Consider the following 26,099-nt stretch of genomic DNA (forward strand, 5'->3'; position numbering starts at 1 on the left):
CCGGAGCCTTATGGCGAGACATTTTTTCTACAACAGAGAGCACAACGGTGAATAAACAAAGACTGAGTCCTTCTCCTCAAGGGAAAAGCATGCAGCAGATCAATGACTGTTGAACAGACAGGCAGAATTCTCAGAAAAAGCAACCCGTAACTGTCAGCAAGGAAAAGAAGGTTGTTCCTCTGCAGGACAGAGACAGAGGATGAAGAAAAGGGGAAAAGGACCAGGACAGAAGTGGAGAGAGTAAAAGAGAAGGGAGCAACAGAATGACAGATAAAGGCAGAATGGAAGAGCAAGCAGGACAAATAAATAGGATGGAGAGCTACAGGGAATCAAAACACAATGGGTTTGTATGGCAAGGTTTGGGGAGGAGGAGGAAAAGGAGAAGAAAGAAACAATGTGTGATCAACTGACCGCAGCTGCCGTTCCCCATCCCCCTGCATGGAGGAGACAGGGAAATTGGGAGTAAAGTTAAGCCCAGTAGAAGAGAGGGCAGGACGGAAGGTGTTTTGAAGATTTGCTTTTACTGCTCATTCTCCTGTTCTGATTTGACGGCTAATCAGTCACACTCATTTCCCCAAGTTCAGCCTGTTATGCCCATGAAGGTAATGGCAGTCATCTCCCCATCCTTACGCAGGCTCATGAGCTTTTTATTGTATCTTGTCTTCACTGTCCAGCGGACGAGGGGGAGCGGTAAAGAGCAGCTTCAGTCCAGCCTGGATCACCCCACCACACACACAAATCACAGCAGCGCAGAGGAGTGGCAGGGAGGGCCAGCGACACAACAGAGAGGAGACAGCGTTCCACGGACCCAGGACTCACCACAGCTCTCACTTTTGGTACCACTGTGAAAATGTGACATTTTAGATGCTTCTTTCTCCTTCTCTCCTCCCGGTCGCTCGTCTGTCCTCCATTTAAGGTCACCTGTGGGTGTCTCGCCTCACAGCTCTTCCTCACAAGACAAGGACTCCTAGACACGTAACCTCGCTCCCTTGTATGCCCGGAGGCCGCAATACACTTTGGGTTACGCACAGACCCTGCTGTGCACGCTGGCAGCCAGGCCTGCTGCGGGCTGCAGAGGTGGATCCTTCCCCATCCGCAGGGGCAGGCTCTTTGGTGCCTGCAGCAGGAGGCAGCTGCTAGCCACATGGCCTTGGACAACTTCTCCTTTGCCTTTCCCTGGCCTGTCCAGCTCCTGCCGCAGCAGCTCCTGCCCACAGCCAGGCCGTGCCCCCCAGTCCCCTCTTGCACACGCACTGCGGGGGGAGCAAGGCCAGGCAGAAACAACCTCCACCAGCCTAAGGCAGGTGCAGCCAACAGCATCCCCAGGGGAGGAACAGCACGCAGCGTCCTCAGCCCAGCCCCTGGCAGAGGGAAAGAAGCACAAGTGACCATTATTGGCATCGCTCGGCCCTGGCTGGGGCCCCTCCTGCCGCAGGGCCTTCCTGAGCAGCAGTGCGGGGCTGGTGGCCGCTTTCATGGCAGCACTGAGGGGCTGCCTGGAGCTGGGGGCCCGGCTGCAGGAGAGGTGCTGCAGCAGGGCAGGCAGCAGCATGGGGCAAGTGGGGCCACAGTAGGCTCAGCAGGTCTGGTGAGCTAGGGAGGTGCCCGGGGCTGGCGACTGTGCCTGTGGGGTGGCCTCCCGCTTCCCCTCCTCCCTCCCCTCAGCCCCCAGCCCCTCCAGGACTGCCCAGACACAGATCATGGGCAGCTGAAGCTTCCCGTTCCCCCCACCACCATCGCCTCGAGGCAGCCAGCGGGCAGGAGACCGCCTCAACCCGTCACAGGGGCTCACTTGCCTCACCCATGGTCCTGGCACTCCCCACGCCATCAGCTCCCAGGCAGACGCCTGACACCCCCCCCTGTATCTCATGATGCCCCGTAACGCCCCGCTGTATCCCATAATGCCTCCCAACAGCCTCGCCACATTCCCTAAGGAATGTTCGTTACTTTACCCATTTTCTTCTCCAGGAAGTGACAAGCATTCCCGCTGCAGCAGAAAATCTGTACTGCTGGCTGAGCTGGAGGGACGGGAGCTGTTCTCTGCACATGAGGCCTGCCAGCTTTCCCCAGCCAGCTGCATGCAGTTGTGCAACACAGGAGAAAAACAGAGAGAATCAAACGATGAAAATGACAAATGGATGAAAATTGGGGATCTTATCCAAAAAAATCTGAGTAGGGAAGGCATGCTACAAGGACAAAACTCCACGCTTTTGCTTCATTGAGAACTCACTGTTATTTCATCTCCCCTCCTCCTCAAGTTTCTGCTCAGTGTTTTCAGCAGTATCAGGGGACTCATTCTGCACCTGCCCAAACTAGGACAAATCCTGCACCAAACCTGGGTTAATCACTGACTGTGAAGCTCCAGCACCGAAGGAACTCTCCGAACGAGCTCATCTGAGAAAGCGTGTAATAGCAAAAAAACCCTTTAATCAATGATTCTCTGCCTGGCAGCCATCCTGAAAGCAGAACCCGTACTTTCCCCGAAGAAAGCTTTCTGTGATACTCTTGCTTCTACCAGGCGCCACTTTTCTGTAACCCGCCGGTGCTCGGCCGAACCCTCCCCCTGCCGCGGGGGCTCCGCAGGCGCCGCTCCCTGCCCGCACCGGGGCTACGGGCACCTGCGCCAAGGCAGCGCCCGGCGCTCCCGGCACAGCGCGGCCGCCCCCCGGCAGCGCAGCCCCACGCCCCCCAGCGCGGCTCCGGCACCCCCGGCCCCGCTCCCCGGCCCGGGCCCCGCCGCCCCCCCGGCGCTCTCCCCCCGCGCCCGCCGCTCGCCGCCCCGGCCTCCGCTCACCGGCCCCGGCGCGGCCGCGGCCCGGCGGCGCTCAGCGGCCGCTCCGCTCCCCGCCCCGGCCCCGCCGCCGCCGCCGCCGGCCCCGCTGCCCGCCCCGGGGTCCCCCCGCCCCGGCCCTCAGCCGGAGCCCCGCGGGGAAAGGGGCCCTGGCCCGACGCCTCCCCCGGGCTCCCTCGCAGCCCCTCGCCCGGGGCCAAGGGGGCGCGGACGCAGCCGGGGGGGAGGCGGGGGGGTTACTCGGGGCACGGGGAGCGAGCCCCGGGAGCGAGCCTGCTGCGGAGCTGGGGCCCTCCGCGCACCCCCTGCCCCGGGACGCCTCCGCCATAGTTCCCGCAGCCCAGCTAACAGGCGGCCCCCAGCAGAGGAGAGTGACAGCCCCGGCGGCCAATCAGAGCGAGCGTCCCCTCAGGGGAGGGCGGGCTCAAGGCCAGGACGGAGTGACAGCCCAGCGCGGCCAATCAGAGAGAGCATCCCCTCAGGGGAGGGCGGCACTACACCAGGGATTCCCTGTTGATGTTAGAGCCCTGTCCTGCTGCTGCCCTTCCCGCTGAGGTCCCCGTTTCCCACCACCACCTTCAGCAGCACCTGAGCATCCTTCTCCTGCTGCACCGCCTCGCTACCCCAGACACCCTTTGGGGCCGCCAGCTGCCCTGACAGGGGCCACTGGGGCCAAAGCGCGGCTCGTGGCAGCCAGGGGGTTCAGGAGCAGCCCGGCAGAATGGGGCCAGTGCAGGCCCTGGGAGTGTTACCAAAATTATACCCAGGAAAACTCTCCAAACCAAATGATAGTTCACAAAGCCGACCCTGGGTTATGGCAGCACGGGGTGCATGGGGGAGCTTTCCTCCTAACACGCACACCAACATACTCGGGGGTACACAGCATATACGGTAGAGTACTTGCATCATACAGTACTATTCATTGCATTCAGGCACTAAAGGGAGTAGCAAACCGCAAGGCTGAAACATAGCAACGCAAATAGCTGCATGGATAGAATGCTTATTTTTAGTCATGATAATTAGGGGTGTGAGAACAGCGCGTGCTTAGGGACTAATAACCAATTATATTTTTGCTTTGGGAATATGCATGTGTATCGAGTCTATATAAGTAGTGTTAGAAGCTAATAAAGTTGAGCAAGATGCATAACTCATATTGAGTAATTTCTTGACTCCGGCAAACCCTTCTCCCAACAATTGGCACCTGAACAATGGGAAAGCTGGAAAAACTCTGCCTTTGCATTGCGACAGTGGGCTTTGTGAATTGAGAGTCGCTAGAGAGGAGTTTGAGCAGGAAGACGTCCATAAGGAGTAAAGGCGTCTGAATCCGGCATTGACGTCCTGCACGGACCTGCACCAGTAAGACCATTTTTCCCTCGATAATGGAGAGGGAGGCAGCACTCACACTATTATCTGATACTCTTGCTAAGCAAGAGGCTAGCGTGAGCAAGATGCTCCATGAGCTCTGTAGGTGGGCGAATGAAAAAGGACACTTAAAAGACCCCCAATTGATGTTTAGTGTGACTGAGTGGCGAGAGATCAGGGATTCCCTTTGGGATGCGATCCTTAGCGGCAGCAAGTCGGCAGCAAGTCAGCCAAGGACTTGGGATCAACCTGGCGGGAGGTCATGAACCATTTACGATCAATGGTTGCAGAGAAAAATATGGCTATGGCTGCCTCATACCTCCTCGGTCGGGAAACCGAGTCGTTGGAGTCTACCTGATTATTTGGTCAAGGCGCTCCGTCTGCGAAAGGCATAATTGTGCCTATTAAAAAATCTGCGACAGAGCTATTACACCCAACACCAACACCGGAGGGTGCCGCCGCAACGGGTGCTCCATGCCGACCTGAAAGCTACCAAGAGCCGCCCCCCCTGCTAGATGAGGAAGAGGGTACAAGAGTGGGTCTGAGCGCGCCTCTGAATGAGAGTGCAGAGTCCGATAAAGAAAATGAACCCACCCCAGCTGCTGCTGCCCCGATCCCCCGTCCCCAAACAAAACCCTCCAACTGGACCTTAAACCGCTTGCAGCAGCAATTGAACGAATGCCATCTGCATACTGCCGGTCGTGATGTTCAAGTCCTGACCCAGGAAGGCGTTATCCTCCAGCCTGCCGCTTCCCAGAGTTGTTGGTCTAGGGTTATATGAGACGCTATATTGGAGGGAGAGGGGCAGGCTGCTTCTGCTGTTGCATGTGTGGTGCGGACCACCACTTTACCAGATGGTTCAGCAGCCGCAGCGTGGAAACCTTTTGATTGGAAGTTTATGCAGCAGCTACAACAAGCTGTTATACAATATGGTTTGCAATCAGAACTGGTCAAACACTTGCTGAATTATTTGTTTGACTCTGAAATCATGACACCCAGTGACTGTACTTCACTAGCCAGATTGCTTCTTACACCAGCACAGTATTTGCTTTTTGAAAAGGAATGGGAACGACAAGTGCATAAGGTTTTGATCCTGCCCAGGGCCCAGGGGCATCCCCTCTGTGATGGTAAAGAGGACATGCTGTTAGGTCGTGACATTTATACGGACCCTAAGGTACAATTAACATTTTCCATGGAAATGCATAATGCCTGCGCCCTGGCTGCAAAACAAGCCCTGACACTTGTCCCATCAGAACGAAAGGCCCCTTCCTTTATAACAGTCAAACAGGGAGCAACGGAACCATTTGACAGTTTTGTGAACCGGCTAGTGCAAGCCTTGGACCAAAACCACAGTATGATGGAGGATCTTAAAGTACAAAGGCTCCAGATGCTAGCTTTTGAAAATGCTAATCCAAGGGCCAAGATGATTCTGTCCACCTTTCCCCAAACAGCTCCGGTGGAGGAAATGCTGGAACGAATGGTAAACAGCGCAACTGCCCAGCAAGCCACCTTTGTCTCTGATGCTGTAAGTTCCACTGTTACAGCCATGCAAACCCATACCCAGGCACTGGCAGCTGTCCTCAAACCTGCAGTATGACCACGAGCCAAACAAAAAAGTTATCTCGGACCTTGTATCCGCTGTGGTGGGAAAGGTCATCAACGCCGTAACTGCTCGGTGTCTGTATGGTGTGACAATTAATTCTCATGCTTCTAAAGTCTGTTGGCGATCGGGAAAACGCAAACAGAGCACGAACGGCGGCCGCGTGAAGACAAAAGTGGTCCCGTCAACCCAGGGCCCGGCCTCCCAGCAACCCAGGGTAGCTTGGGAATCAACTTGGCGACAGCAGTAGATGTCACTCTGTTTGACACAACACCACAAAAGATTCCATCCACAACCTTTGGCCTGATACGCTCCTCGTGTCGACAATTTGGAGCTTTATTAATAGGCCGATCTTCAGCTGGACTAAAGGGTATCTTTGTAATACCGGGGCTAATTGATGCTGATTATACAGGACAGATTGTTATCGTGGCTTACACATTATATACACCTCTCCACATACCACAGGGAAGCTAAATTGCTCAATTAGTTCCCCTGCAAAATTTCACAGATAGAGTATGTGCGCCACCTCGTGACTCTTTACCAAATCATGGGAATAAAAACGATCTACAGATGAACTTGTATGCTTCACTATGTCAATGAACAACCAGCCAGAAGCTAGAGTCACATTACTAAGAGGAAATGAATCTTGTACCTTTATTGCACTCTTTGACACAGGAGCTGATGTGACTATCATCACCCGACAGCTGTGGCCTAAACATTGGCCTACTAGACCGGCCACAGGAGGAGTCAGCGGCATCGGAGGCATCTCACTGCCACATACTAGCACAGAGCCAATCATTATTCAAGTGGAAGACAAAATAGCATCAGCACATGTAATGATCTTACCTTTACCAGATGGCATTTCTGCCCTCATTGGCCACGAAATGATGACTCAATTGGGAGTAGTGTTAACTACCCCAGGTACGGTTTTCTGGCAGCCTCTGCAGGGCAGCCTCCCATCCTAAAACTCACCTGGATTACAGATGAGCCTGTCTGGGTGGAGCAGTGGCCGCTACAAAAGGAGAAGCTGCAGATAGCGCATGAGCTGGTACAAGAACAACTAAATGCTCACCATATTAAGCCATCAACCAGCCTTTGGAACACCCCCATCTTTGTTATACCAAGAAAGTCTGGAAAGTTTCACTTACTTCATGATTTACGCAAGGTGAATGAACAAATGCAAGCTATGGGAGCGCTCCAGCCCGGATTACCAACTCCTACTATGATACCTAAAGATTGGGCCTTATTAATTGTAGACCTGAAGGACTGTTTCTTTACCATACCATTATTACATCCAGCAGATACACCGCGCTTCGCCTTCACCTTGCCACGAAGTCCTTCCACAGGGAATGCGCAATAGCCCCACCATGTGTCAACTTTTCGTTGCTGCAGCATTACGTCGACAGTGGCGCATGCTCTCATTTATCGTTATATGGATGATATTTTAGTAGCTCAATCGCAACCCTTTACGGAACAGAACCTACAACAACTTATGCAAACACTTGGACAAGCAGGATTACAAGTAGCACCAGAAAAGGTTCAACAGCAATCTCCATTCAAATACCTGGGATGGAAGATTAATGACAGCATCATAACGCCACAGAAAACCACCATTACCACTGAGATCAAAACCTTTACTGATGCGCAGATGCTGCTGGGGGATTTGCAATGGATACGTCCCCTCCTGGGTATTACCAATGAAGATTTAGCTCCCCTACAGCTTCTTTTACAAGGCACAGATGCAGCTAAATCCATTCACCTCACTAGTGAACAAGAGAAATGTATACAACATCTTGGACACCTAGTATCAGCGCGATGGGCAGCTCGATGAGACATTACCCTCCTCCTCTGACTACTGGTGATTTCTCGCCCTGTCTCTGTTTTTGCTGTTATCATGCAGTGGCAAAAGAAAAAAGGGGGAGATGACCTCTTCCATGTCTTGGAATGGATATTTTTATCCCTTCAACCTAAGAAAACAGTTCAGACTCGTATGGAAGCAATGGGCGAAGTCATTCGAAAAGGTCGTGATAGGATGATAGCTATTTCAGGGGAAGAACCATTTAGTATTCACCTGCCAATGAAGGGAGCAGACCTAGAATGGGCCTTGCGAAACTCTGCTGCTCTACAATTGGCACTCTTAGGATATACTGGACAGATATCACGAGAACAACTAAAGGGGAAAGATATCCACTTTTTGAGAACGTATTCATGGATGGAAATGCCTAAGCATTCATCTGTTCCACTTCAGGATGGTCTTACAGCATTCACAGATGCAGGCAAGGCTAGTTGAAGGGCTGCTGTGGTCTGGAAGGAAAAGGAATTATGGCAGCAACACATTATTGTTGCCCTCCCTAAAGATAATTTACAGACTTTGGAGCTGCTTGCAGTTTGTTGGGCTATGGCAAAATTGCGCACGGTGGCACTGAATATTGTCACCGATTCACTATATGTGGCAGGAGTAGCTCAAAGGATAGAGGATTCACTTTTGAAAGAAGTAGCAAACCCACGACTAAATGAGTTATTCCAACAACTTCAAAGAGCTACAAAGCAGAGGACTGCGCCATATTGTATCATCCATATCAGAAGCCACAAATGGCAGGAAGGCTTAGGAGGAGGTAATCACAGAGCAGATCAATTGGTTAGCCTGACACGAACTGCACCCATCAATCAATTTGAAGCCGCATGAATCTCCCACACTCAGTTCCATCAAAATGCTAAGGGATTAAAAAGACAATTTCGACTAACACATGCTGAGGCACAGGGTATTGTTAGGAGTTGCCCGCAGGGCAGTCACCATGGCCCTGGCCTAGGGATGGGGGTCAATCCCCGAGGTCTGAGGGCATTAGAGGTCTGGCAGATGGATGTCACTCATGTTCCTGAGTTTGGCAGGTTGAAATATGTACATGTCACAGTAGACACCTATTCAAAATTTATTTGGGAAACTACAACCTGGAGAAAGAGCCTTGCATGTGTGTAAACATCTAACAGCCTGTTTTTCTGTCATGGGAGTCCCAGAACAGATTAAGACGGACAATGGTCCTGCCTATGTCAGTCAAGTCGTGCGGAAATTTCTTATCACGTGGGGAGTACAGCATAAGACTGGAATATCTCATTCTCCCACGGGACAAGCCATCGTCGAAAGAACAAACAGAACATTGAAGGATTATCTGCAGAAATTTGTGGCCATTACAGACCCAAAGGAGCGCCTACACAGAACCTTGTTTGTTCTCAATCACTTGTGTGTGTTTGGAGACGACTCAGAGCCCCCAGCTATCATTCATGCTACTTGTGTAAATACTGGAGCCCCAAGAACTGAATTATCTGTCTATTATCGAAATCCGCGGTCAGGGGAATGGAAGGTCCTGCCCCTGTTTTGTTCAGTGGTCGAGGTTATATGTGTGTTTCCACCCCTACAGGTCCAGTGTGGGTACCTGTGGATAACTGGCTAGCTGAAAAGGGTCACATAGACATAGTCCAGCTGGCTGGACAAAAATGCACGTCGCTCTCAGCTTATCTGAAGTAAAGCAAAATACACTGTCTTTGGCTGTCCTTGTTACACAGTAACAGGAAGATTTCGGTGGGAAAAGAATGTTGCAGGTGGGAACAGAAAACTACAAAAGAGAAACTAGCGGCGGGCTTGGTATTTAGGCAACTAACCAATAATGAGCTTAACTTTTGTAATATGTATGAGCTAATTATAACAAGGCATAAAAGGTGACTGTAAGGTACAATAAACGAAGTCTGCTGATCACTCATATTGAGCGACTGTGTCTTCCCTCCGTCGCGACAGGTACCCAGTAAGTGGACACGTGCTGATACCAGTAGTCATAAAACTGGAACCAGAAGCTCGCCAGCAGGAGCTACATTGGTGGCAACTGGCCACACAGCCCCTGGCATTGGAGGCATCGCTACTGTTACAGAAGAGGATAGTTTGGGCCTCCCCAAGGGATGCATGTGACCAACTACGGGTGGAACTAGAGAACAAAGCTCTGTACTATTCCCTAAATGCCTGTGATTGTGGACGAAGGGAATGTGGCTGGGTTCTATTACTTTGTGGCTTATGTGAACTTGAATGGTGGGTCTCTGAATATACCTTGCAAATGGACTTAGGGTGTTTACAATGTAAATGGAAAGTTAGAGAGAGGAATCCTTTGTGGGAATTGCGAGAATGGATTAGAGGAAACCACCGGTTTGCCCAAGATCTGTTTGCCCTGTTTGAAGCTACTGAAAACGCGAATCGAGCACAGTGGCAGTGGCGGGTTTGCAGATATTTGGACAGCCTCAGGCTGCAACGCCAGACTAAAATTATAAGTAGGGAGTGTGGTGAAAAAATTTTTATACCTCGACAATATGCTGTCCCTGCCAATAAGTGGAGGAAGGCCCAGAATGAGTGGGCAAGGAGAGCTCACAGAAAGTAACATTTTTGTAGGATTAGACATGCTCAAATGGTGGACTTGGTTTATGGTCTTAATGAATATTTTACCTGTTGGCCAAGGTATTTTTAACATCTTGCCTAGGACAAACATATGGGTGACATGGGCAAATATTACAGGGGTAACAGACTGCTGTTTAAGTCTGCAACAAGCAGACAACCACTTTAGAACTTGTTTAATTGGTATTCCCTTGCAGGAGAATGAAACAGATCTTGATAGTTTTTGGAATGTTGCAACTGTGAATCTGACTTCCAATGAAAGGGAAACATGTCTGAGTCCGAATGGGCAATTCGTTTGGCCTTCTATGCGTAATGCAGCGTGGCAGAAAACTGTTATTGAGAATTTAAATCAGCCACATCATTTACCGTTGCAGGAGTTAGACCTATTGGGTGGCATTGTGCCCGTTAAATATGTTAATGTAACTGCAGCGGGAATGTCAGAATGCGGCAACACGGTACCACCACTTCAACCTGTAGATGGCACTGGAGTAATTTGGTTTGGTGACCCGTGGCGGTTGTGGCTAGCACGCCAAGGTGAACGGGGGTTTTATACAGGATTTCAAAATCTAACTGGTTCACCTATTTGGGGTGAATTGAAAACTGGAAGCTTTCATGTAAATGTATCAGGGGGTTATCAGTTGCCACCAGGAGCCTTTTTGATATGTGGGGATAGAGCGTGGCCAGGGATTCCTTTGTATCCTGTCGGTGGACCATGTTATTTAGGGCGTTTGACTTTCTTTGCTCCACATCTGAAAGACTTATTGAAAATGCCTCCACAATTTCATAGATCACAGAGGGCACTGCGCACCTTTGATGAAACATGTAATGACCGAGTCGATTTGCAGTCTGTAACAGCAAATGTCTTAGCCTCCACTATTTATGCCAGGAGCAATGACTGCATTAAATGCTAAGAATATACAAAGGTTAGCGTGTTGGGGAGAGAAAAAATTTAATCTTACATCACAGATTTTAAGTTCGTTATTGCTTGATATAGATAGTGTTAGGCATGCTACATTACAAAATAGAGCTGCAGTAGATTTTTTGTTATTAGCACATGGACAGGGTTGTGAGGATTTTGAAGGGATGTGTTGTATGAACCTTTCTGATCATTCCATATCTATCCACAATAAGTTGTCACAACTGCAGGGAAACATGAAGCATATTCTTGCTGATGATAAACCCTTCGATGAATGATTGAGAGGACTGGGGATAACAGGTTGGTTAAAGACATTATTGATGGAAGGAATACGCTTTATTATAATCATTATTGTAATGCTTTTAGTTTTTAGATGTGCTTTTTCTTGTTTAAAGAGAGTAGTTTTTAACATAACCAGTCAGGCCTGGCTTGTGCAAAAATAAAAAGGGGGAATTGTAGAAGAATAGCTGCAGAAGCGTGGCCATAGAATCCCTGAAGATCTGCACAATCCAGGCCTGGTATTAGAATAGGCCTGTAATTAGAATTGTGCTGAAGTTAACAAGAAAATAGCCTTGAGCTATTCTTGAATCCTGAGACCAAGTAACTTTGTTGTGCTAACAGGCCCTGGCTGTAACAAGCTACAGCTGTTGGGAAGGCAGGTGCAAGGCCAAGGGAGATAGGGAGTTAAATGGGAATAAAGGGAGTAGCAAACCGCAAGGCTGAAACATAGCAACGCAAATAGCTGCATGGATAGAATGCTTATTTTTAGTCATGATAATTAGGGGTGTGAGAACAGCGCGTGCTTAGGGACTAATAACCAATTATATTTTTGCTTTGGGAATATGCATGTGTATCGAGTCTATATAAGTAGTGTTAGAAGCTAATAAAGTTGAGCAAGATGCATAACTCATATTGAGTAATTTCTTGACTCCGGCAAACCCTTCTCCCAACAAGGCACAAAACTGGTTACCAGTTTCATGCTTCTAGAGCAAATTAGTAACTGCAACATCTTATCGCCTCGTCTCCTCTTGCAGCCAGAACATTTTCACTTGGAGACTTCTTTCTGCGTCGTTTATGTAATGGTATTCTTATTGTTATTTGTTCCTTCCCCAGATTGACTCCCTTGGTGAGAAGTCCTTTCAGTCATCAGTTCTGATGACTTGAGATGGTGGGCACTTGAGAACTAACCACATGAGAGGGTGGCCCAGCCTGACCCAAACCGCCAGCATATCCCTGTTAATGAGATCAGTTTGGAAATTCAGGAGTTTAGGCAGCAGGAGGGGATTGCACAGGGGCCATTTCCAGCAGCTCCTCTGGTGACACATGGCTGCAGAACGAGGCGTGCTGCCAGCCGCCCTTATGCATGATGAGAAGTTCCCGACGCAGAGCCACCCCACTCAGGCCACACAGGCGCTTGGCTGCCCGTCATCCTTTATTGCTGACGGCTGGAGCTGCCTAACTTCCTGCTCGGTGGCCGGCGTGGTGGGGGTTTGGCAAGGGACCCCCAGTCCCGCTCAGCTGCCGTGGTGCTGGAGTCACTCCGAAGGGGCTGGACGAGGAGTCCTGGTGGTGCCTGGCAGAGCTGCCCATGGCATGAGGCTGGCCTGGCAGTACCTGGGGCCGAGAATCAGGGCTTAGCCCCCCTGCAGCCTCCAGGGCGGGTGCTGGCTGCGGGCAGCTCTGCCAGCCCAGGACGGGGCAGGCAGCAGGGGCACCTGCCCGGCCAGAGACACCCCAAAACGGGGTCCTGGCCCCCACCCTGAAGCAGACAGGCTGCAGTCCCACACTGGCCAGGGCTGCCCTGCCATAGCTCCCCACCTTGCTACAGCTCCAACGTGGGGACCAGCTGCCCCATCTGCCAGCCCTCCCCCTCCATCCTGTTTCACCCCTCCCCATCCCACTCCAGACCCCCTCCCACCCTGCCCGGCTGGGGGCACCGACCCTTGCTCACCCCCACCCACCGGCTTACAGAAGGGTGCCCTCTCCTCCGCAGTGCCCTGACAGGGCCATACCCAGCTGGCTGCACGAGGTCCCGCCCTGCAGGGCTGCGAGAGCAGGCAGCCGGTGTCCAGCACGTCCCTCTGCTGATCTTGGCCTTATCCATCAGGGATCCTGGCAGGAAACTGCAGCGGGAGATAGGCTGGGGGGAGCCAGGGGGAACACTGGCACCCCAGAGGTGCCCTGCCCACAATGACGTCCCCTTGGCTGTTGCTGGATCCCATCCCCAAGTGTACCCTGGCCGTACCCTCCTTGCCCACGAGCAGAGGAAGCTGCCTGTCCCGTCGGCCCCTGTAGGTGCAGCCGTCCTGGCCCAACAGCTCCACCTCGTCATTGTGCTGGGAGGGAGAGAGCAGCCTGGCTGACACATGGGGCTGAATTCAGCATCCCCAGGCAACCCTCCCACACCCAGCTCTCCCTGCAGAAACTGAGACTCGCCTACCTCCCAATGCTCAGCATCTCCCTCCCCGCCTTGATCACCCCCACCATGTCCCTACCTTTGTCATCCCTACCTGGATGGGCAGCTGGGTGTGGGGCTGGTGCAGCCGCGGGGTGCTGGGTGGTTGAGGCTGGAGGCTGGGCCAGTGCTGCAGCAGGGTAGTGAGAGTGTGCCGTCCGCCGCACTGCAGCGGCATGCTGGGGTGCCGGTGTTCAGGCATCTGCTCCCTGTGGGATGGGGCACGGTGATGTTTGGCGCCTGGCACCGTGGCACCCCGTGCTTCACCCTATGACACCTATGAATCTCCGTGACAGCTCTCTGGGATAATAGCGACATTGGTCATAAACACTGAGGTCGCTTACAAAGAAGTCGTATCGCCTTGCGGGTCAGAGTCCCCCCGGGATATTTGAAGTGCACAATTGTCCAATCCATATGCTGTTACGCGGATGCCCAGAGGCCGGATTTTGCCTCACACTCATGTGAAACTTTGTTGGATTTTGTTTGCTGGATTTTGCCTCTGTCCAGTTTTGTTTGCAGGGTCTGGTTTAGGTATTGAGTGTTTGTGATTTTGAAACTTTGTACACATGGGATCTGGTCATTCTGCTAGAGGGAGTTGGTTCTTCAGAGTTCTTTTGGGTTGTTTATTAAGATGCTGGAGCAAGTTTTGGGGTGACCCCTCACTCAGAAAAAATGGGCCGAATATTGTCATCACTGGTGGCCCTTGTATACCTTAGGTGATCAAGAGAAATGGCCTAGGAAGGGAAGCATAATCTCCAATACAGCATGGCAGTTCATGTTCTTTTGGTACATGCAAAGGACAATGGGAAGAAGTCCCATAAGTGGGTTTGGTTTTTTGGCCTTGAAAAAGGATCATGGAACAAGAAGTAAATACACATTCATGATACTTGATGGTAATGTATTGATAATGATGGAGGGGAAGATAATTATTAATTGCCTTGATGTTGTTCTGCTTGTAGTGTTGGGAAAAGGAGTTTGAAAGGGGAGAATGAAGAAGAGGATGTGCAATTTCTGGTTTCAGGGCAGTGTTGCTGGTAATAGGGAGAGATTTTTGCTGAAGGTAAAAGAATGGTGTTGGGGAAAGCTCAGGAAGAGGATGCGAGGATAAATGGCTTTCGCTGCTTTGTTTGTGTGGTAGTCAGCTCCAGATAGAAGAAGAAAGATGCAAAAAGGTCGCTGCTATGTGTGGAAATGTTTGTAACTCGATTGCTAGAAACTGCTTAAAAGGTTTATAATAACTGAGAGGAATTGGGGGGGGGGGGGGGGGGTTGGGGGGGGTTGTGTGGTAGAAAAAGAAAAAGAAAAAAGAGCAAATAAAAAGAAACAAAATGCCCCAGCTTTGGCACTTACCCAAATCCAAAGCTCATCTCAGGAAGGAGTTTCCCGAGAGGACGAGAACGTGGAAGAGGACAAAGAGGAGGAAATCTAAGGACTAGAGTCCCTCTGGAGAAAGATCAGTGTGTGATTTGAGAGGAAAAAGAACACGGGGAAAATAGATGACTAAGGAAACAATCAACTAATGAGATACCCCCACCTGCATCTGTTGCAGAGGCAGATCTGCCTGTGATTGGTACAGAAGATTCAGATTGATGGGAACCGGGGTCTGAAGGAATTATACTTACTGCCCAGCTGAAACCCTGGCTTCAGTTAAGCTGGGGAGTGAAACAGTGACATTCTTAGTTGGTACAGGAGCAAGAGTCTGTGCTAAGAGCTGTAAAGGACCTACGAGGAAGTTGTCTATGTCAGTGATTGCTGCCATAGGAAATTGAGAACCCAGACCTTTCTTTACACATGAATGATCATCCATGGCAGAATGTCCCCTGCCTCTGATGGGAAGAGGCTTATGGAAGGAACTGGAGCACAGATAACTTTTGATCAGAATGAAGGTGGGGTACATATTCCACAACAGAATGCCTGGAAGGCACAGTTATATCTGGAATATTACTCGATAACGAAGAAAGCTGACTATAAGGCAGAGGAAATGGAAGCCCTCTCTGAAATCATGAATACAGCGATTCCTTTGGTCTGGGGAACTGAGCAGCCTGGAAGAGCTGAATCAGCAGAACCAGTAAGTGTGGAACTGAACGTGGGAGTTGAAACTCCCCAAAGATCTTTCTCAGCTGGGAAAAACCCCGACCAAAATAAGAAACACTACTTGGGATTGGGTTGGGGTTTGATGGCAATGTTGTGGTGTCAGTCACAGAATTCAAGTCTGGAAGGTTAGCCTCATGCTGATAAAGCTTCTGGCTCGCTTGTGATGGGCAGCTCTAGGCGGTGGTGGGAAGCCAAGTGGGAAGAGTGAATGTTGTGAGCCCTGCACCTGAAACAGCCAGCAAAGAGTAGGAAAAATTTCTCCTGATGCTGCTGAGGGCTTGCTTATCTTTTGTCTTCGTTCTTCACCTTTCTGTCCTTTTTTCTTTAATCTTCTGGCCACCAGAAGCCTCTTGCTTCTGTCTTTTAGCGTTTCTTTCCACTTGTGCTGTCACCCCACCCTGCACAGCCAAGTTCTCCCTTCCTGGGCTTTTGGTTTTCACTTGCTGGCCAGAGCCTGCAAACTCGGAGTAATCTGGCACATGTTGGACAAGGGAGCATTTCTCATGCTGCCGCTGACCTGCTCATCCACTGAACAGCAGAGCAGATGCTCTGTGGTCGCTTCAGCAACATGCACTTCCTCTTCCTCCAGAGAGGGGATGGTGAAGCCTTTGACTCCTGTGAGAATCCTTAGGGGATGTCTGCCGGTTGGTTGGCCTCAAGAGGGGCCACAAGGCCAAACTTTACTTTGTGTTGAGCGTGCATAAATGCTTTCCTTTCTTTCTGGCCAATTTTTTAAAGAACGGGTAGAACACACACACACACACAGGCAGGCAATTGAGTGGAAGCATGCAAGTGCCTTTGGGCCAAAGGATGGCAATCGCTTCAGCCCATCTCTGCGTGTCAGCACATCTCCACCTCACCAGCGCTGAGCGGCTGCAGCCATCACTGCTCCCAGCCCTCGGCCATGGGGCCAGCCGGCACCAGTGCCATTACCAACGCCACTGTCAACGCCAGAAGCACCTCTGCCCCTGTGCCACTGCACCATCAGCGCTGGCAGCTGGTCCGGGGGCTCCTGTTCTGTCTCCTGCATGGGGGCAGTGCCCAGCAGACCCGCTGGCACATGGTGGTGGTGATGCGGGGCCAGTGCTGCTGTGGGATGGCCAACCTCCCGCTGGGGGCTGGGGCCGGCCGGTATCCAGGGAGTATGCCCACAGCCAGCGGGGCTTCGTGGTGCCATTGCGATGTCACTAGTGACGTGAGCCACGCTTTTCACCATCTCTTCTTTCTCTCCCGTCCTTCACAAGGCTGAATCCCTTAATTAGGAATCTCTTCAGTCATCAATTTTGACAACTTTACAAGGGGTCAGCTTGACCTCACCTTTGTGCACACAAGTCTTACACATGCAGTTAAACACAAAATGAGAGTTTAGCACTCACTCAGAGGGCCCTAATTTGGGAGTTTATATGACAGAGCCAGTGCTGCCTCCTTGCCCACCCGGTGATCTCTGCTGCAGAGTTGCTTTGGGTTTCCTTGCCCACTCTGTTACGGAGCAGCCAGAGCCAGCAGGCTTCTGAACACTGTGGGATTTCTCCTTTCAAGTCTGGTTGATCTGAATGAGGTGGGCACCTGGAGGGCTGCTCCTATGCTAACCTAAATAGAACTTCCCATGTGCGTGCAGCTGCATTCCAAAGAGCCAGACACGCACATACACACAGAGAGAGTGCCACAATGAATGTGAAGGGCAAAACAGATTGACACAGACAAAGCAATGCCTTGACAAGTATCCCTGCAGATGTAACCACTGCTTACATCCATGTGAATGCAGTCCATGTGGGGCCTTCTAGAAGCAGTCCCAGGAGCAGCATGTGCTACACTTGAAGACACCTTAGCACTTAAGTAGTGGTAGGCATCTGCTAGCTGCGTGCCTCCTGCAGTAGGTTTCTGGTGTTGAATTTCTCTTTCCTAGGAGTCATACTGTATGTCTTGTTCTCTGTAGCCTTGGCAGCAGATGTCAGAGTTCAGATAAACTCCACCTGTGAGCTGTCATCTCAGTTGTTATCTGGTGTACTGATGCAGTGTCTTACACTAGAGGATAGGCACCTCCTCGTCTGTGTCTGAAGGCCTTTGCTAATTCAGAGTACTACTCCTGTGCAAACAGAAGGGTTTTGAGGGAAAGGTGGGGTTTATACTCCTGGCATAGAGGCACTCTAGATCCACTGTTACAGTGTCAGCCCTCAAACAGAATGTGCTGGGAAGGCGTTGTGCTTGCTCCTCAGTAGTACCACTGAGCAGCGTCTAACTTGCTTTCCCTGGCTCTGTTCCTGTGGATCTGCCAGTGCAGGCAAGGCTTTTCACAGATGCTTGGTTCTTCTGCTGCAGGCTTCAGCGACAGTTGCCATCCCCAAGGAACACCACCATTTTGTCATTGGAAAGAATGGTGAGAAGCTGCAGGACCTGAAGCTCAAAACTGCAAGCAAAATGCAGATCCCCCACCCAGATGACCCCAGCAACCAGATCAAGATTAGCGGCACTAAAGAAGGGATTGAGAAGGCCCGGCACGAGATCCTGCTTATCTCTGCTGAGCAGGTACCTCTGTACTGTGATCTCTCTCATGGCATTAGCTGGTCAGCTATTTTGCTTCCCCATGGTATAGTCGAAGTTTGTAGCCACCATGGCTACAGTCAATGGCTAATGTTAGCCTGAATGGAGACGTATACTGTGCCACTGGCTGTATGAGCACCACTGCCATGTCCTGCAACTTCTTGTGCTGTGTTTTGTCCATCTCTGAAGTCAAAACAAGCATTTGATAGTTGAAGTGAAGCGTCTTAGGTGCCAGCTGAGATAAGGCAGGAGATCACAGGGGTGAATATCGTGAATAAGGAGCAGTAGCAGCAACTGTATTTGTAGATTGAAAGAGGTGGAGATCTACAAGCCCGCAAACTGAGAAGGTTGCTTGGGCCAGAGTGTCAGGCAAGACAGCCCTGGGAACTTAGCTGTGTCTGGCAAAGACTGTAATATAGAGGGCAGTTCCCACCAAGGTCTGTTGTGGGCTCTTCCAGGATAAGCATGCTGTGGAGCAGCTGGACATGGAGAAAGTGTACCACCCTTTCATTGCTGGCCGTTACAACAAGCTGGTGAGTGAGCTCATGCAGGACACAGGGACGTGCATCAACATTCCTCCACCCAGTGTCAACAAGACAGAGATAGTCTTCACCGGAGAAAAGGAGCAGCTAGCCCAGGCTGTGGCTCGAGTTAAGAAGATCTATGAGGAGAAGGTATGGATGGTCCATAAAGCTTCCCACCTTCCCCTGGCACCTGCTCCTAGGCACTCTTCCCTTCTTGTTCTACTTTTGCACATCCCTCTGTTGCATCTGGCTCAGCAGCCCTTGTAGTACATGACCCCGAATCTTACTGTTTCCTCACTCGGCAGAGTGGGAGCTGGGGAGATAGTATCAGGGAGGTGACAGATTTCTCGCTTTTCTGTATCGTGGGAATTAGCAGGCCACCAGGTGCTCCCCTGGCTCTTGTTCACACCAGTGCTACTAAGGAAGGATAGAAGTGTGAAGTCTACAGTGGTGGCCAGCTGACAGTATCAAAGTTGCTACATAAGTAGAAGTTGTTGAAGAGTGAATGTCACTCCAGTTTATTTCCCACAGCCAACGCTGCTGTGAATATCCTTGTTGTGGGCTGTTGGGCTGTTTTTCCTCGTGGTTAGGTCTGCATTTGTACCAGTCTGGATTTCAACAGGGATAATCAGCTTATAGCCTGCATAGTGTTGCATTACAGCACTGCCTGGGAGACGGCTGGGAGTTGAACCCTGTTGTGCAACAGGGGCATGGGGACAATGACATGCCTGTGTGCGTTTGTGGTCTCTTCCATGTCGTGTCCCAGGGAGCTTGACACAGCATGCTAGTTTTGTACTTCCCCTGTGAATTTTTGAGCACAAGGCTTTCTGTAGGCAGAGGTCCAAGGGGTGCTAGGGTACTGCCAAGCCCCTGTGCTCAGCTTGGCTTTGCTCTTTGCTGGGTGCAGAGTTTGACTACATCTTGTGCCTCTTCCTTTCACTCTTGTCCTTCCCCACTCCCTTGTGATTGATGCCTCAGTGTCTCTGCCCCTACAGAAGAAGAAGGCTACTACCATTGCAGTGGAGGTGAAGAAGTCCCAGCACAAGTATGTCATCGGCCCCAAGGGGAATTCCCTGCAGGAGATCTTGGAGAAGACTGGAGTCTCTGTCGAGATCCCACCCACTGACAGTAGCTTGGAGATGGTGATACTGCGAGGAGAGCCTGAAAAACTTGGGCAAGCATTGACTGAAGTCTATGCAAAGGTACTGACAAGATGGGCTAGGCCTTCTTTGAAGGTCCCATGAAGATACATTTGTGAGCACTGACAGGTGTAGTGGGGGTGGACTCTCTTGGGCCATTAGAGGTGCAGCTTAGAAGTCAATACCGGAGGTGCAGCATGGGAATTGAAACGGAATTGTTGTGAAGGCCTCTTCCAGTTTGTCCATCAAACAGCTTCTCTGTTTTTCTGTCTCTCAGGCCAACAGTTTTACCATCTCCTCGGTCTCTGCCCCCTCTTGGCTTCATCGTTTCATTATTAGAAAGAAAGGGCAGAACCTGGCCAAAATAACTCAGCAGATGCCAAAGGTATGGATGAGCTGGTTAGCTTAGCACCCCCAGTGTAGAAAATGGTTTAGTCCAGATCACTCGTCACGGAAGAGAGAGATGTATTCTAGCATGGGTAAAACCAGGGGGAAATGGCACAGATTTTTGCTATTAAAGGGAACCCTCTCTTTTACTGCTGCAAACACTGCTCATCCTATGTTATTGTCCTGGGTTGAGCCCTTCCAAGGAAGCTTTATGTGGTGCTGTTTTGAGAACTGATGTAGTAGGATACCTGGAAATGCCGACTGCAACAAGGCTTCTCCCTGGTGAGTTAGATGGTATCTAGATAAAGGCTAGATGAGTAACTTCTCCAAAGCCCTTGCAGACTCCGAGACAGCACCAGAGCCTTGGGCTCTAGGCACTGCCATATGGCCAAAATTGTTAAGTTACTGACTCGTAAAATTGTGGGCATTTTGTTTGGGTTTTTTGGGAAGAAGCGCGTCTCTTAGTGGCAGGGATCAATGGTGTAGGCCTGACCAACAGCATTGGCCTGGCTTGGATCTTGGAAAATTCTTAAGAGATTCATCGTCTTTCATCTCAAGGTTCACATCAAATTCACTGGAGGAGAGGATAACATCACTTTGGAAGGACCTACAGAAGATGTGCATGTGGCTCAGGAACAGATTGAAGTCATGGTCAAGGATCTGGTAAGCTGGAGTTACTAGTTCCAGTAAGAAACTGGGGGAAGAAGGGGCAACAGAGCAGAGGTGATGAGGGGTTTATCGCATCCATATGATGTCTTGACATGCTTAATCGAACTTGCAGAAGACAAATTGTGTGGCAGGTGGATGACACCCCTTGGTTATGAAACTCATCCATAGCATTCTTGAAAAGTCAGCATTAAATTTTTTTGGTGCAAAGAAGGAAGGATTCTCTTTGTTATAGCTGGAGAGGCATATAAGTAAGTCTTTTCAAGGTTTCATGAGCACAATGCTCTCTTCTCAAACCAGAGGAATGCTTGTGCTCTGCTTAAGAGCAGGAGAAGTGCTTGTAGCTGATTGCTGGTGTGTCAGTGCCAATACGGGCAGTAGGCAGTTACTTAGGGCACGAGACAGAAGCAGTGGCCTACCCTACCTGGCCCTATACAATTCTTTTTAGATCAACCGGATGGATTACGCAGAAATCAATGCTGACCACCAATTCCACTGACACCTCATTGGCAAGAATGGAGCTAACAGTAAGTGGAGTGCCTTTCTAGTCCTTCCCATGCTCACACTCTGTGTTTAGTAGATCGTATCAGGGGCTCTGTAGCTCACCCAGTGTGCTGTCTTCATCACATTTCCTCTGCTTTTCTGGAGCGGTGGTGGTACAAGGAGAGAAATGGGCCATGAGGCCTTGCGATGGCTTTAATGTGTGAAAGTATCTTGGGAGCTTGAACAGTAGCGGAATTGCTTTGACGTGTCCTGGAGGAAATTTGTTGATTATTTTTTTTTAAGCATTGCTCTGTGTGAATTACATTTTAGCAGCCAGCTGTGGGTGGTGGAAATCTGCTTGGTGAGCTTCTCTCTGTAGAGGAATGAAGGCAGTGGGTTGATTAGCATTGATAACATGCAGCTGTGGCCTTGCCTCAGAGGCAGTGGGTTGATTGACACGGATGATGTGCAGGTGTAGCTGGTTCCCACTAAGTGGTTAAATAGCCCTGTGGATTGGGGGGTGGGGAAGATGAAGCAGTGTGGTCTGATCTCTGGAGGAAGGTGATATAGCACTGACAGTAGAGTATGACCAATGATAAGGCCTTGCTTGCTGTCTACTGGTTTGATTGTGCTGCAACATCTTCCCCAGCAAAGAATCTGGGGTAGAAATGAATGGTTACCTTCTGCTCTAAATGTGATACTGTTTGGGGAAGAAACATGCCTCGCTCTGACAAGTGAGCAATTGGCTCTGTAGATGCCACAGTATTTACTTGTACAGGTTCTTGTATGGCACAGATCTGCTCTCACTGAACTCCAGGGTGAAGAGGCAATTTCCCCTGTCTCAACCCTACCCCACTGAGCCCTTCTCAGAGGTGGGTTTACTTCTTCAGCAGCCTCTGAGCAGTGATAATCAAGGTGCTTTGCTTGTAAGTCTTTGCCTAGCAGACCGCGTCACCACAGTCCTTGCCTTGAAGTTAACAGGATCAAGGACCTCTACAAGGTGTCTGTGTGCATTCCCCCAGGCAATGAGAAGAGCAACCTGATCAGAGTTGAAGGAGACCCACGGGGGGTCCCACAGGCCAAGAAAGAGCTGCTGGAACTCTCTTCCTGTAAGGTAAGTGGGTAGGATGTGATGTCTGGGAGACTGCAGGGTTTGGGCTCTCGTGTTCCCTTGTAACCTTCAGGTGCAAGTGTGTGCCCCTTGCCCACCGAGCACTTGGATCTCATGACAAGTGCAAGTTCGTCTTCACAAATGTCTTCCTCTGTTCCCTCGGGTAGCCCTTCTCTGTCAACCTAGAGTGAATTTTGTCTAGAGAAAAGAGGGACAGTGCTGGCAAACTGTCGGGCAGCAAAGCGGTAAGTAAAAGTATATGGCTCTCCAGCTGAACACTCAGTGTGAGCTCTGTTCCCATCAGGAAAATGAACGCACAGCGGACCTAATCATTGAGCAGAAATTCCACCGGACCATCATTGGGCAGAAGGGTGAGCGGATCTGGGAAATCTGGGAGAAATTCCCAGAGGTAAGGCTTTTTAGGAGATGAGGAATCCAGAGGGGTTATTTCCTACATGGCTAGTAGGCCTATTGTCACTGAAGTTGTAACTTTAGTGGCTCTGTAGCGCAAGTGTCTGAGAAGATGGTTCTTTTAGCCAGAGGCCGCTAACACGGTTCCCCTTTTCTCAATGGGAAAAGGGGATGTGTAGGATCCCCCCAACCTTTGCATGTCTGACACAAGGGTTCTTGCATTTGCTTGAATTGACTGTAAATGACCACCTCCTGCAGGTTATCATCAGCTTCCCAGACCCTGCACACGAGTGACATCGTCCAACTTAGAGGTCCCAAAAATGAGGTGAAGTGCACAGAGTACATGCAAAAGATAGTGGCAGACCTGGTAAGGAGGTCTTCTGTCTGCTGTTCCCTCCTACGTGCCTGGATAACCCTGGGGCAAAGCAGAGCTCTGCTGGCTTGGGTAGAGCTAAAACACCTCAAGAGGGAGCTGTCAACGCTGTTTTGGCTGAATAGAGGTGGGGGGTAGTACCTGTTATGTGAAGGCTATAGGAGAACATACTTGCCTTTGTTTATTCCTACAAGTCTCTCAGAACCTCCTGGGGTCTAAGCCTATTGTCAAAAGCTTGTTTATCAGAGTTCCTGAAGGTAAGCCTCACTTGCCACAACAGTGTAATCTTCAGTTCTCCCTTCCTTTCTCCCTTGGGTTGAAAACAGCTTTTCTATTTCTGTCCCCATCTGCAAACAGTTCCACAAGAAAAGAGGCGCCAACATCAAGAAGGTGAACTATCTTTCCTAACTCAAGTGCTTGTGATGATCACTGCCTGCAGCAAAATCCCACTGGATGCGCTCTCCTGCTCATTGGTGATGTCAAATATGGCCTGCAAGGGCTTTTTTTTTTTTCTGACATGGGACATTTCTGAGATCTTTTTTTCCTTTGTGGCAGATCCATAAAGAAAGCAACACCAAAATTGATCTCCCAGCAAAGAGCAGCAACTCAGAAACGATTGTTATCACAGGCAAGAGAGCAAACTGTGAGGCTGCTCGCCACAGGATTCTTGTCATCCAGAAGGAGCTGGTGAGTGAAGCAACTGGCCTTTTGCGGTTGAGGGACTGGAGAATCTTGCTAGAAGACACGGATACAGATGTGGTTGTAATGGGTGAGGGCAGGGAGGAGACAAATGTGTCAGTCAGTTCTTGACTCGTAAACTGAAGTTTGTGACTGCTCCTGTCAGGAGTAGCCAGTCTCAAAGCCCTCTGCTCAGGCATTTCTTCCAGATCTATAAAGATCCTAGCAAGGTGGGAGAGGGTAAGCAAAGTGGGTGCAAACACATTTCTGCAGCTTGACTCAAGAGGCTGGTGCTGTCCTCTCTTAGGCCAACAGCACAGAGGTGGAGGTCTCTTCCTTCCAAACTGCACAATTCCCTCATTGTTGCCAAAGGCTGCTTCATCTGCTCCATCGTGGAGGAGTGTGGTGGAGTCCACATCCACTTCCCCACCAAGAGCTCTGGCAGTGACACTGTGACCATCAGGGCCCCAGCCCAGGGTGTGGAGAAAGCCAAGAAACAGCTGCTGCACCTTTGAAAGAGAACAAGGTCTTAATAAATAAATAAATAAATAAATGGCAATGCTCTGTTTGTGTTGAAAGGAATGTACTCTGAATTAGAAAAGATAAGGTGGGCACCTGAAGGAGAGAAGACCAAGTCAGGAAATAGTTGAAGAAAGAAAATGGAAAGGTCTATTCCACCTAGATCCCCCCCCCCCCTATTATGAATGGAATGATTGGGTGTCCAAATCAAATGACTATGTATGTAAAGATGTTGTGTAACCTCTCAGGAAAACTGTATAAAATACCTAACTTTTCACTGAAAACTTGGGAGCTAGTTTGTCTGGTGCGAATCGGCTAGCTCCCTGACGTTGCACGAAATAAATAACTTTGCTGCTTAAAGAAAAAATTGGTCTGTGAGCAGTTACTCTGTGCCATTTTGGCATCAATTTGGCGAGCCAGGCAGGAGAACTCTCCGCCGCTGCTGGAATCCAGGGGCCTGGGGACCCTCGGGGCCCTCAACTGGATCTTCTGTTGGTGAGTCCCCTACACCTGGACTTCTCACACAGGTGGACAAGGACTTCTACACAGCATTAAAGGTATTTATATTTATTCTTTGTTTTGAATATTTGATTGTCTTAAGGTCTAGGAAGCTGAAAACTTCATTTAGGGTGTCTTAAGATTTGGGGAATTCCTAGAATGTAACAACTGACATGGCGCTCTGTGTCTTGTTTGTCTGTGTTGTCCTGTTACATGTTCAAAATTAGTTATGAATTGTGAGTAAAAAATATTCTAGTAATTCTAGGTGAATAGCTGAAAACTTAACATGCTGCTTAGGGCCAGAAAAAATGAGAACTTGGGTTTTGGCAGTTGTTCATTGAAACATGTACTCTGTGTGCTAACGCAAACTGTCAGTGTTCCTAGAGTTGTATGTAAGTGCACAGTACCTTGTAACATACTGACTGCGTGGCTGAGGGCTGCCCGGCGAGTGTGATTGTAAAAGAAGAGACTCGAACTCTTATGGGTTACTCTAGGTTTGCATGTTTTAATCGGTCCAGCAGCGTTGGGTCACCTCCCCAGAGAGTGACAAGCTTACAAGATTTTCAGTCACATATTTATAGTATCTACCTAAACATTACATAATCTCTTGATTCCATAATAAATCTTCTATCAGTTCCTATCTTGACGGTTGGCTTAACAAGTTGTTCTGTATCTTGATCACTTTGCTATTTTGCTGCTGCTTTCAAGGATGATTGCTTCAGGTTCCGTACGTCCCAGTTCTGAGTAATCACAATAGACAATCTCCATCGTTTCAGCCTTCTAAAGGTCAGGGTCTCCTGTTCTATAAAGCTCCTTTGAACTGTCAGGCATAATCTTATTAATATTAAACTTTTATTGTCTAGCATCTATCAGCTGACTGCGCTTGCAGTCCTGGTTTGGGCTATACAGGGGACAAAGCTGAGGTGTACAGCCTACAGTAGCACTGATCTGGCATTTTCCTCCAACAGTGATGTGTGTGAGACACAGTTTAACTGCAAAGCAAGTCCTGATCTGCGTTTCCATGTTGCCCGCAAGGGGGGCAGCCAGAGACAGATGGAGTGATTGAAAAGTCAATGTATGAAGTGGTGGAATGCAATATTAGATACTAGAATGGGGAAC

General features: G+C 49.8%; 1 protein-coding gene and 2 long non-coding RNA genes across 3 annotated transcripts; 1 reads left to right on the plus strand and 2 right to left on the minus strand.

Moving 5' to 3' along the window:
* Window positions 1-823: 823 nt before the first annotated feature.
* Window positions 824-2,743, minus strand: LOC129784470 (uncharacterized). Its single transcript, XR_008747216.1, has 2 exons — window positions 1,953-2,743; window positions 824-1,361 (listed from the first exon to the last, which is right to left on the minus strand). It is a non-coding gene; the product is annotated as an uncharacterized LOC129784470 (long non-coding RNA).
* A 9,378-nt stretch (window positions 2,744-12,121) lies between these two features.
* LOC129784471 (uncharacterized) lies at window positions 12,122-17,413 on the minus strand. Its single transcript, XR_008747217.1, has 3 exons — window positions 16,168-17,413; window positions 13,063-13,765; window positions 12,122-12,715 (listed from the first exon to the last, which is right to left on the minus strand). It is a non-coding gene; the product is annotated as an uncharacterized LOC129784471 (long non-coding RNA).
* Window positions 17,414-17,660: 247 nt separating this feature from the next.
* Window positions 17,661-24,478, plus strand: LOC129784529 (vigilin-like). The gene is given in 11 exon segments (XM_055805168.1): window positions 17,661-17,696; window positions 17,970-18,176; window positions 18,650-18,865; window positions 19,711-19,917; window positions 20,132-20,239; window positions 20,800-20,904; window positions 21,356-21,434; window positions 22,365-22,504; window positions 22,806-22,910; window positions 23,964-24,054; window positions 24,336-24,478. Coding segments are annotated over 11 exon segments (1,437 nt in total).
* Window positions 24,479-26,099: the final 1,621 nt, after the last annotated feature.

Source organism: Falco peregrinus, chromosome 5 (assembly GCF_023634155.1).
Source record: "Falco peregrinus isolate bFalPer1 chromosome 5, bFalPer1.pri, whole genome shotgun sequence".
NCBI lineage: Eukaryota > Metazoa > Chordata > Aves > Falconiformes > Falconidae > Falco > Falco peregrinus.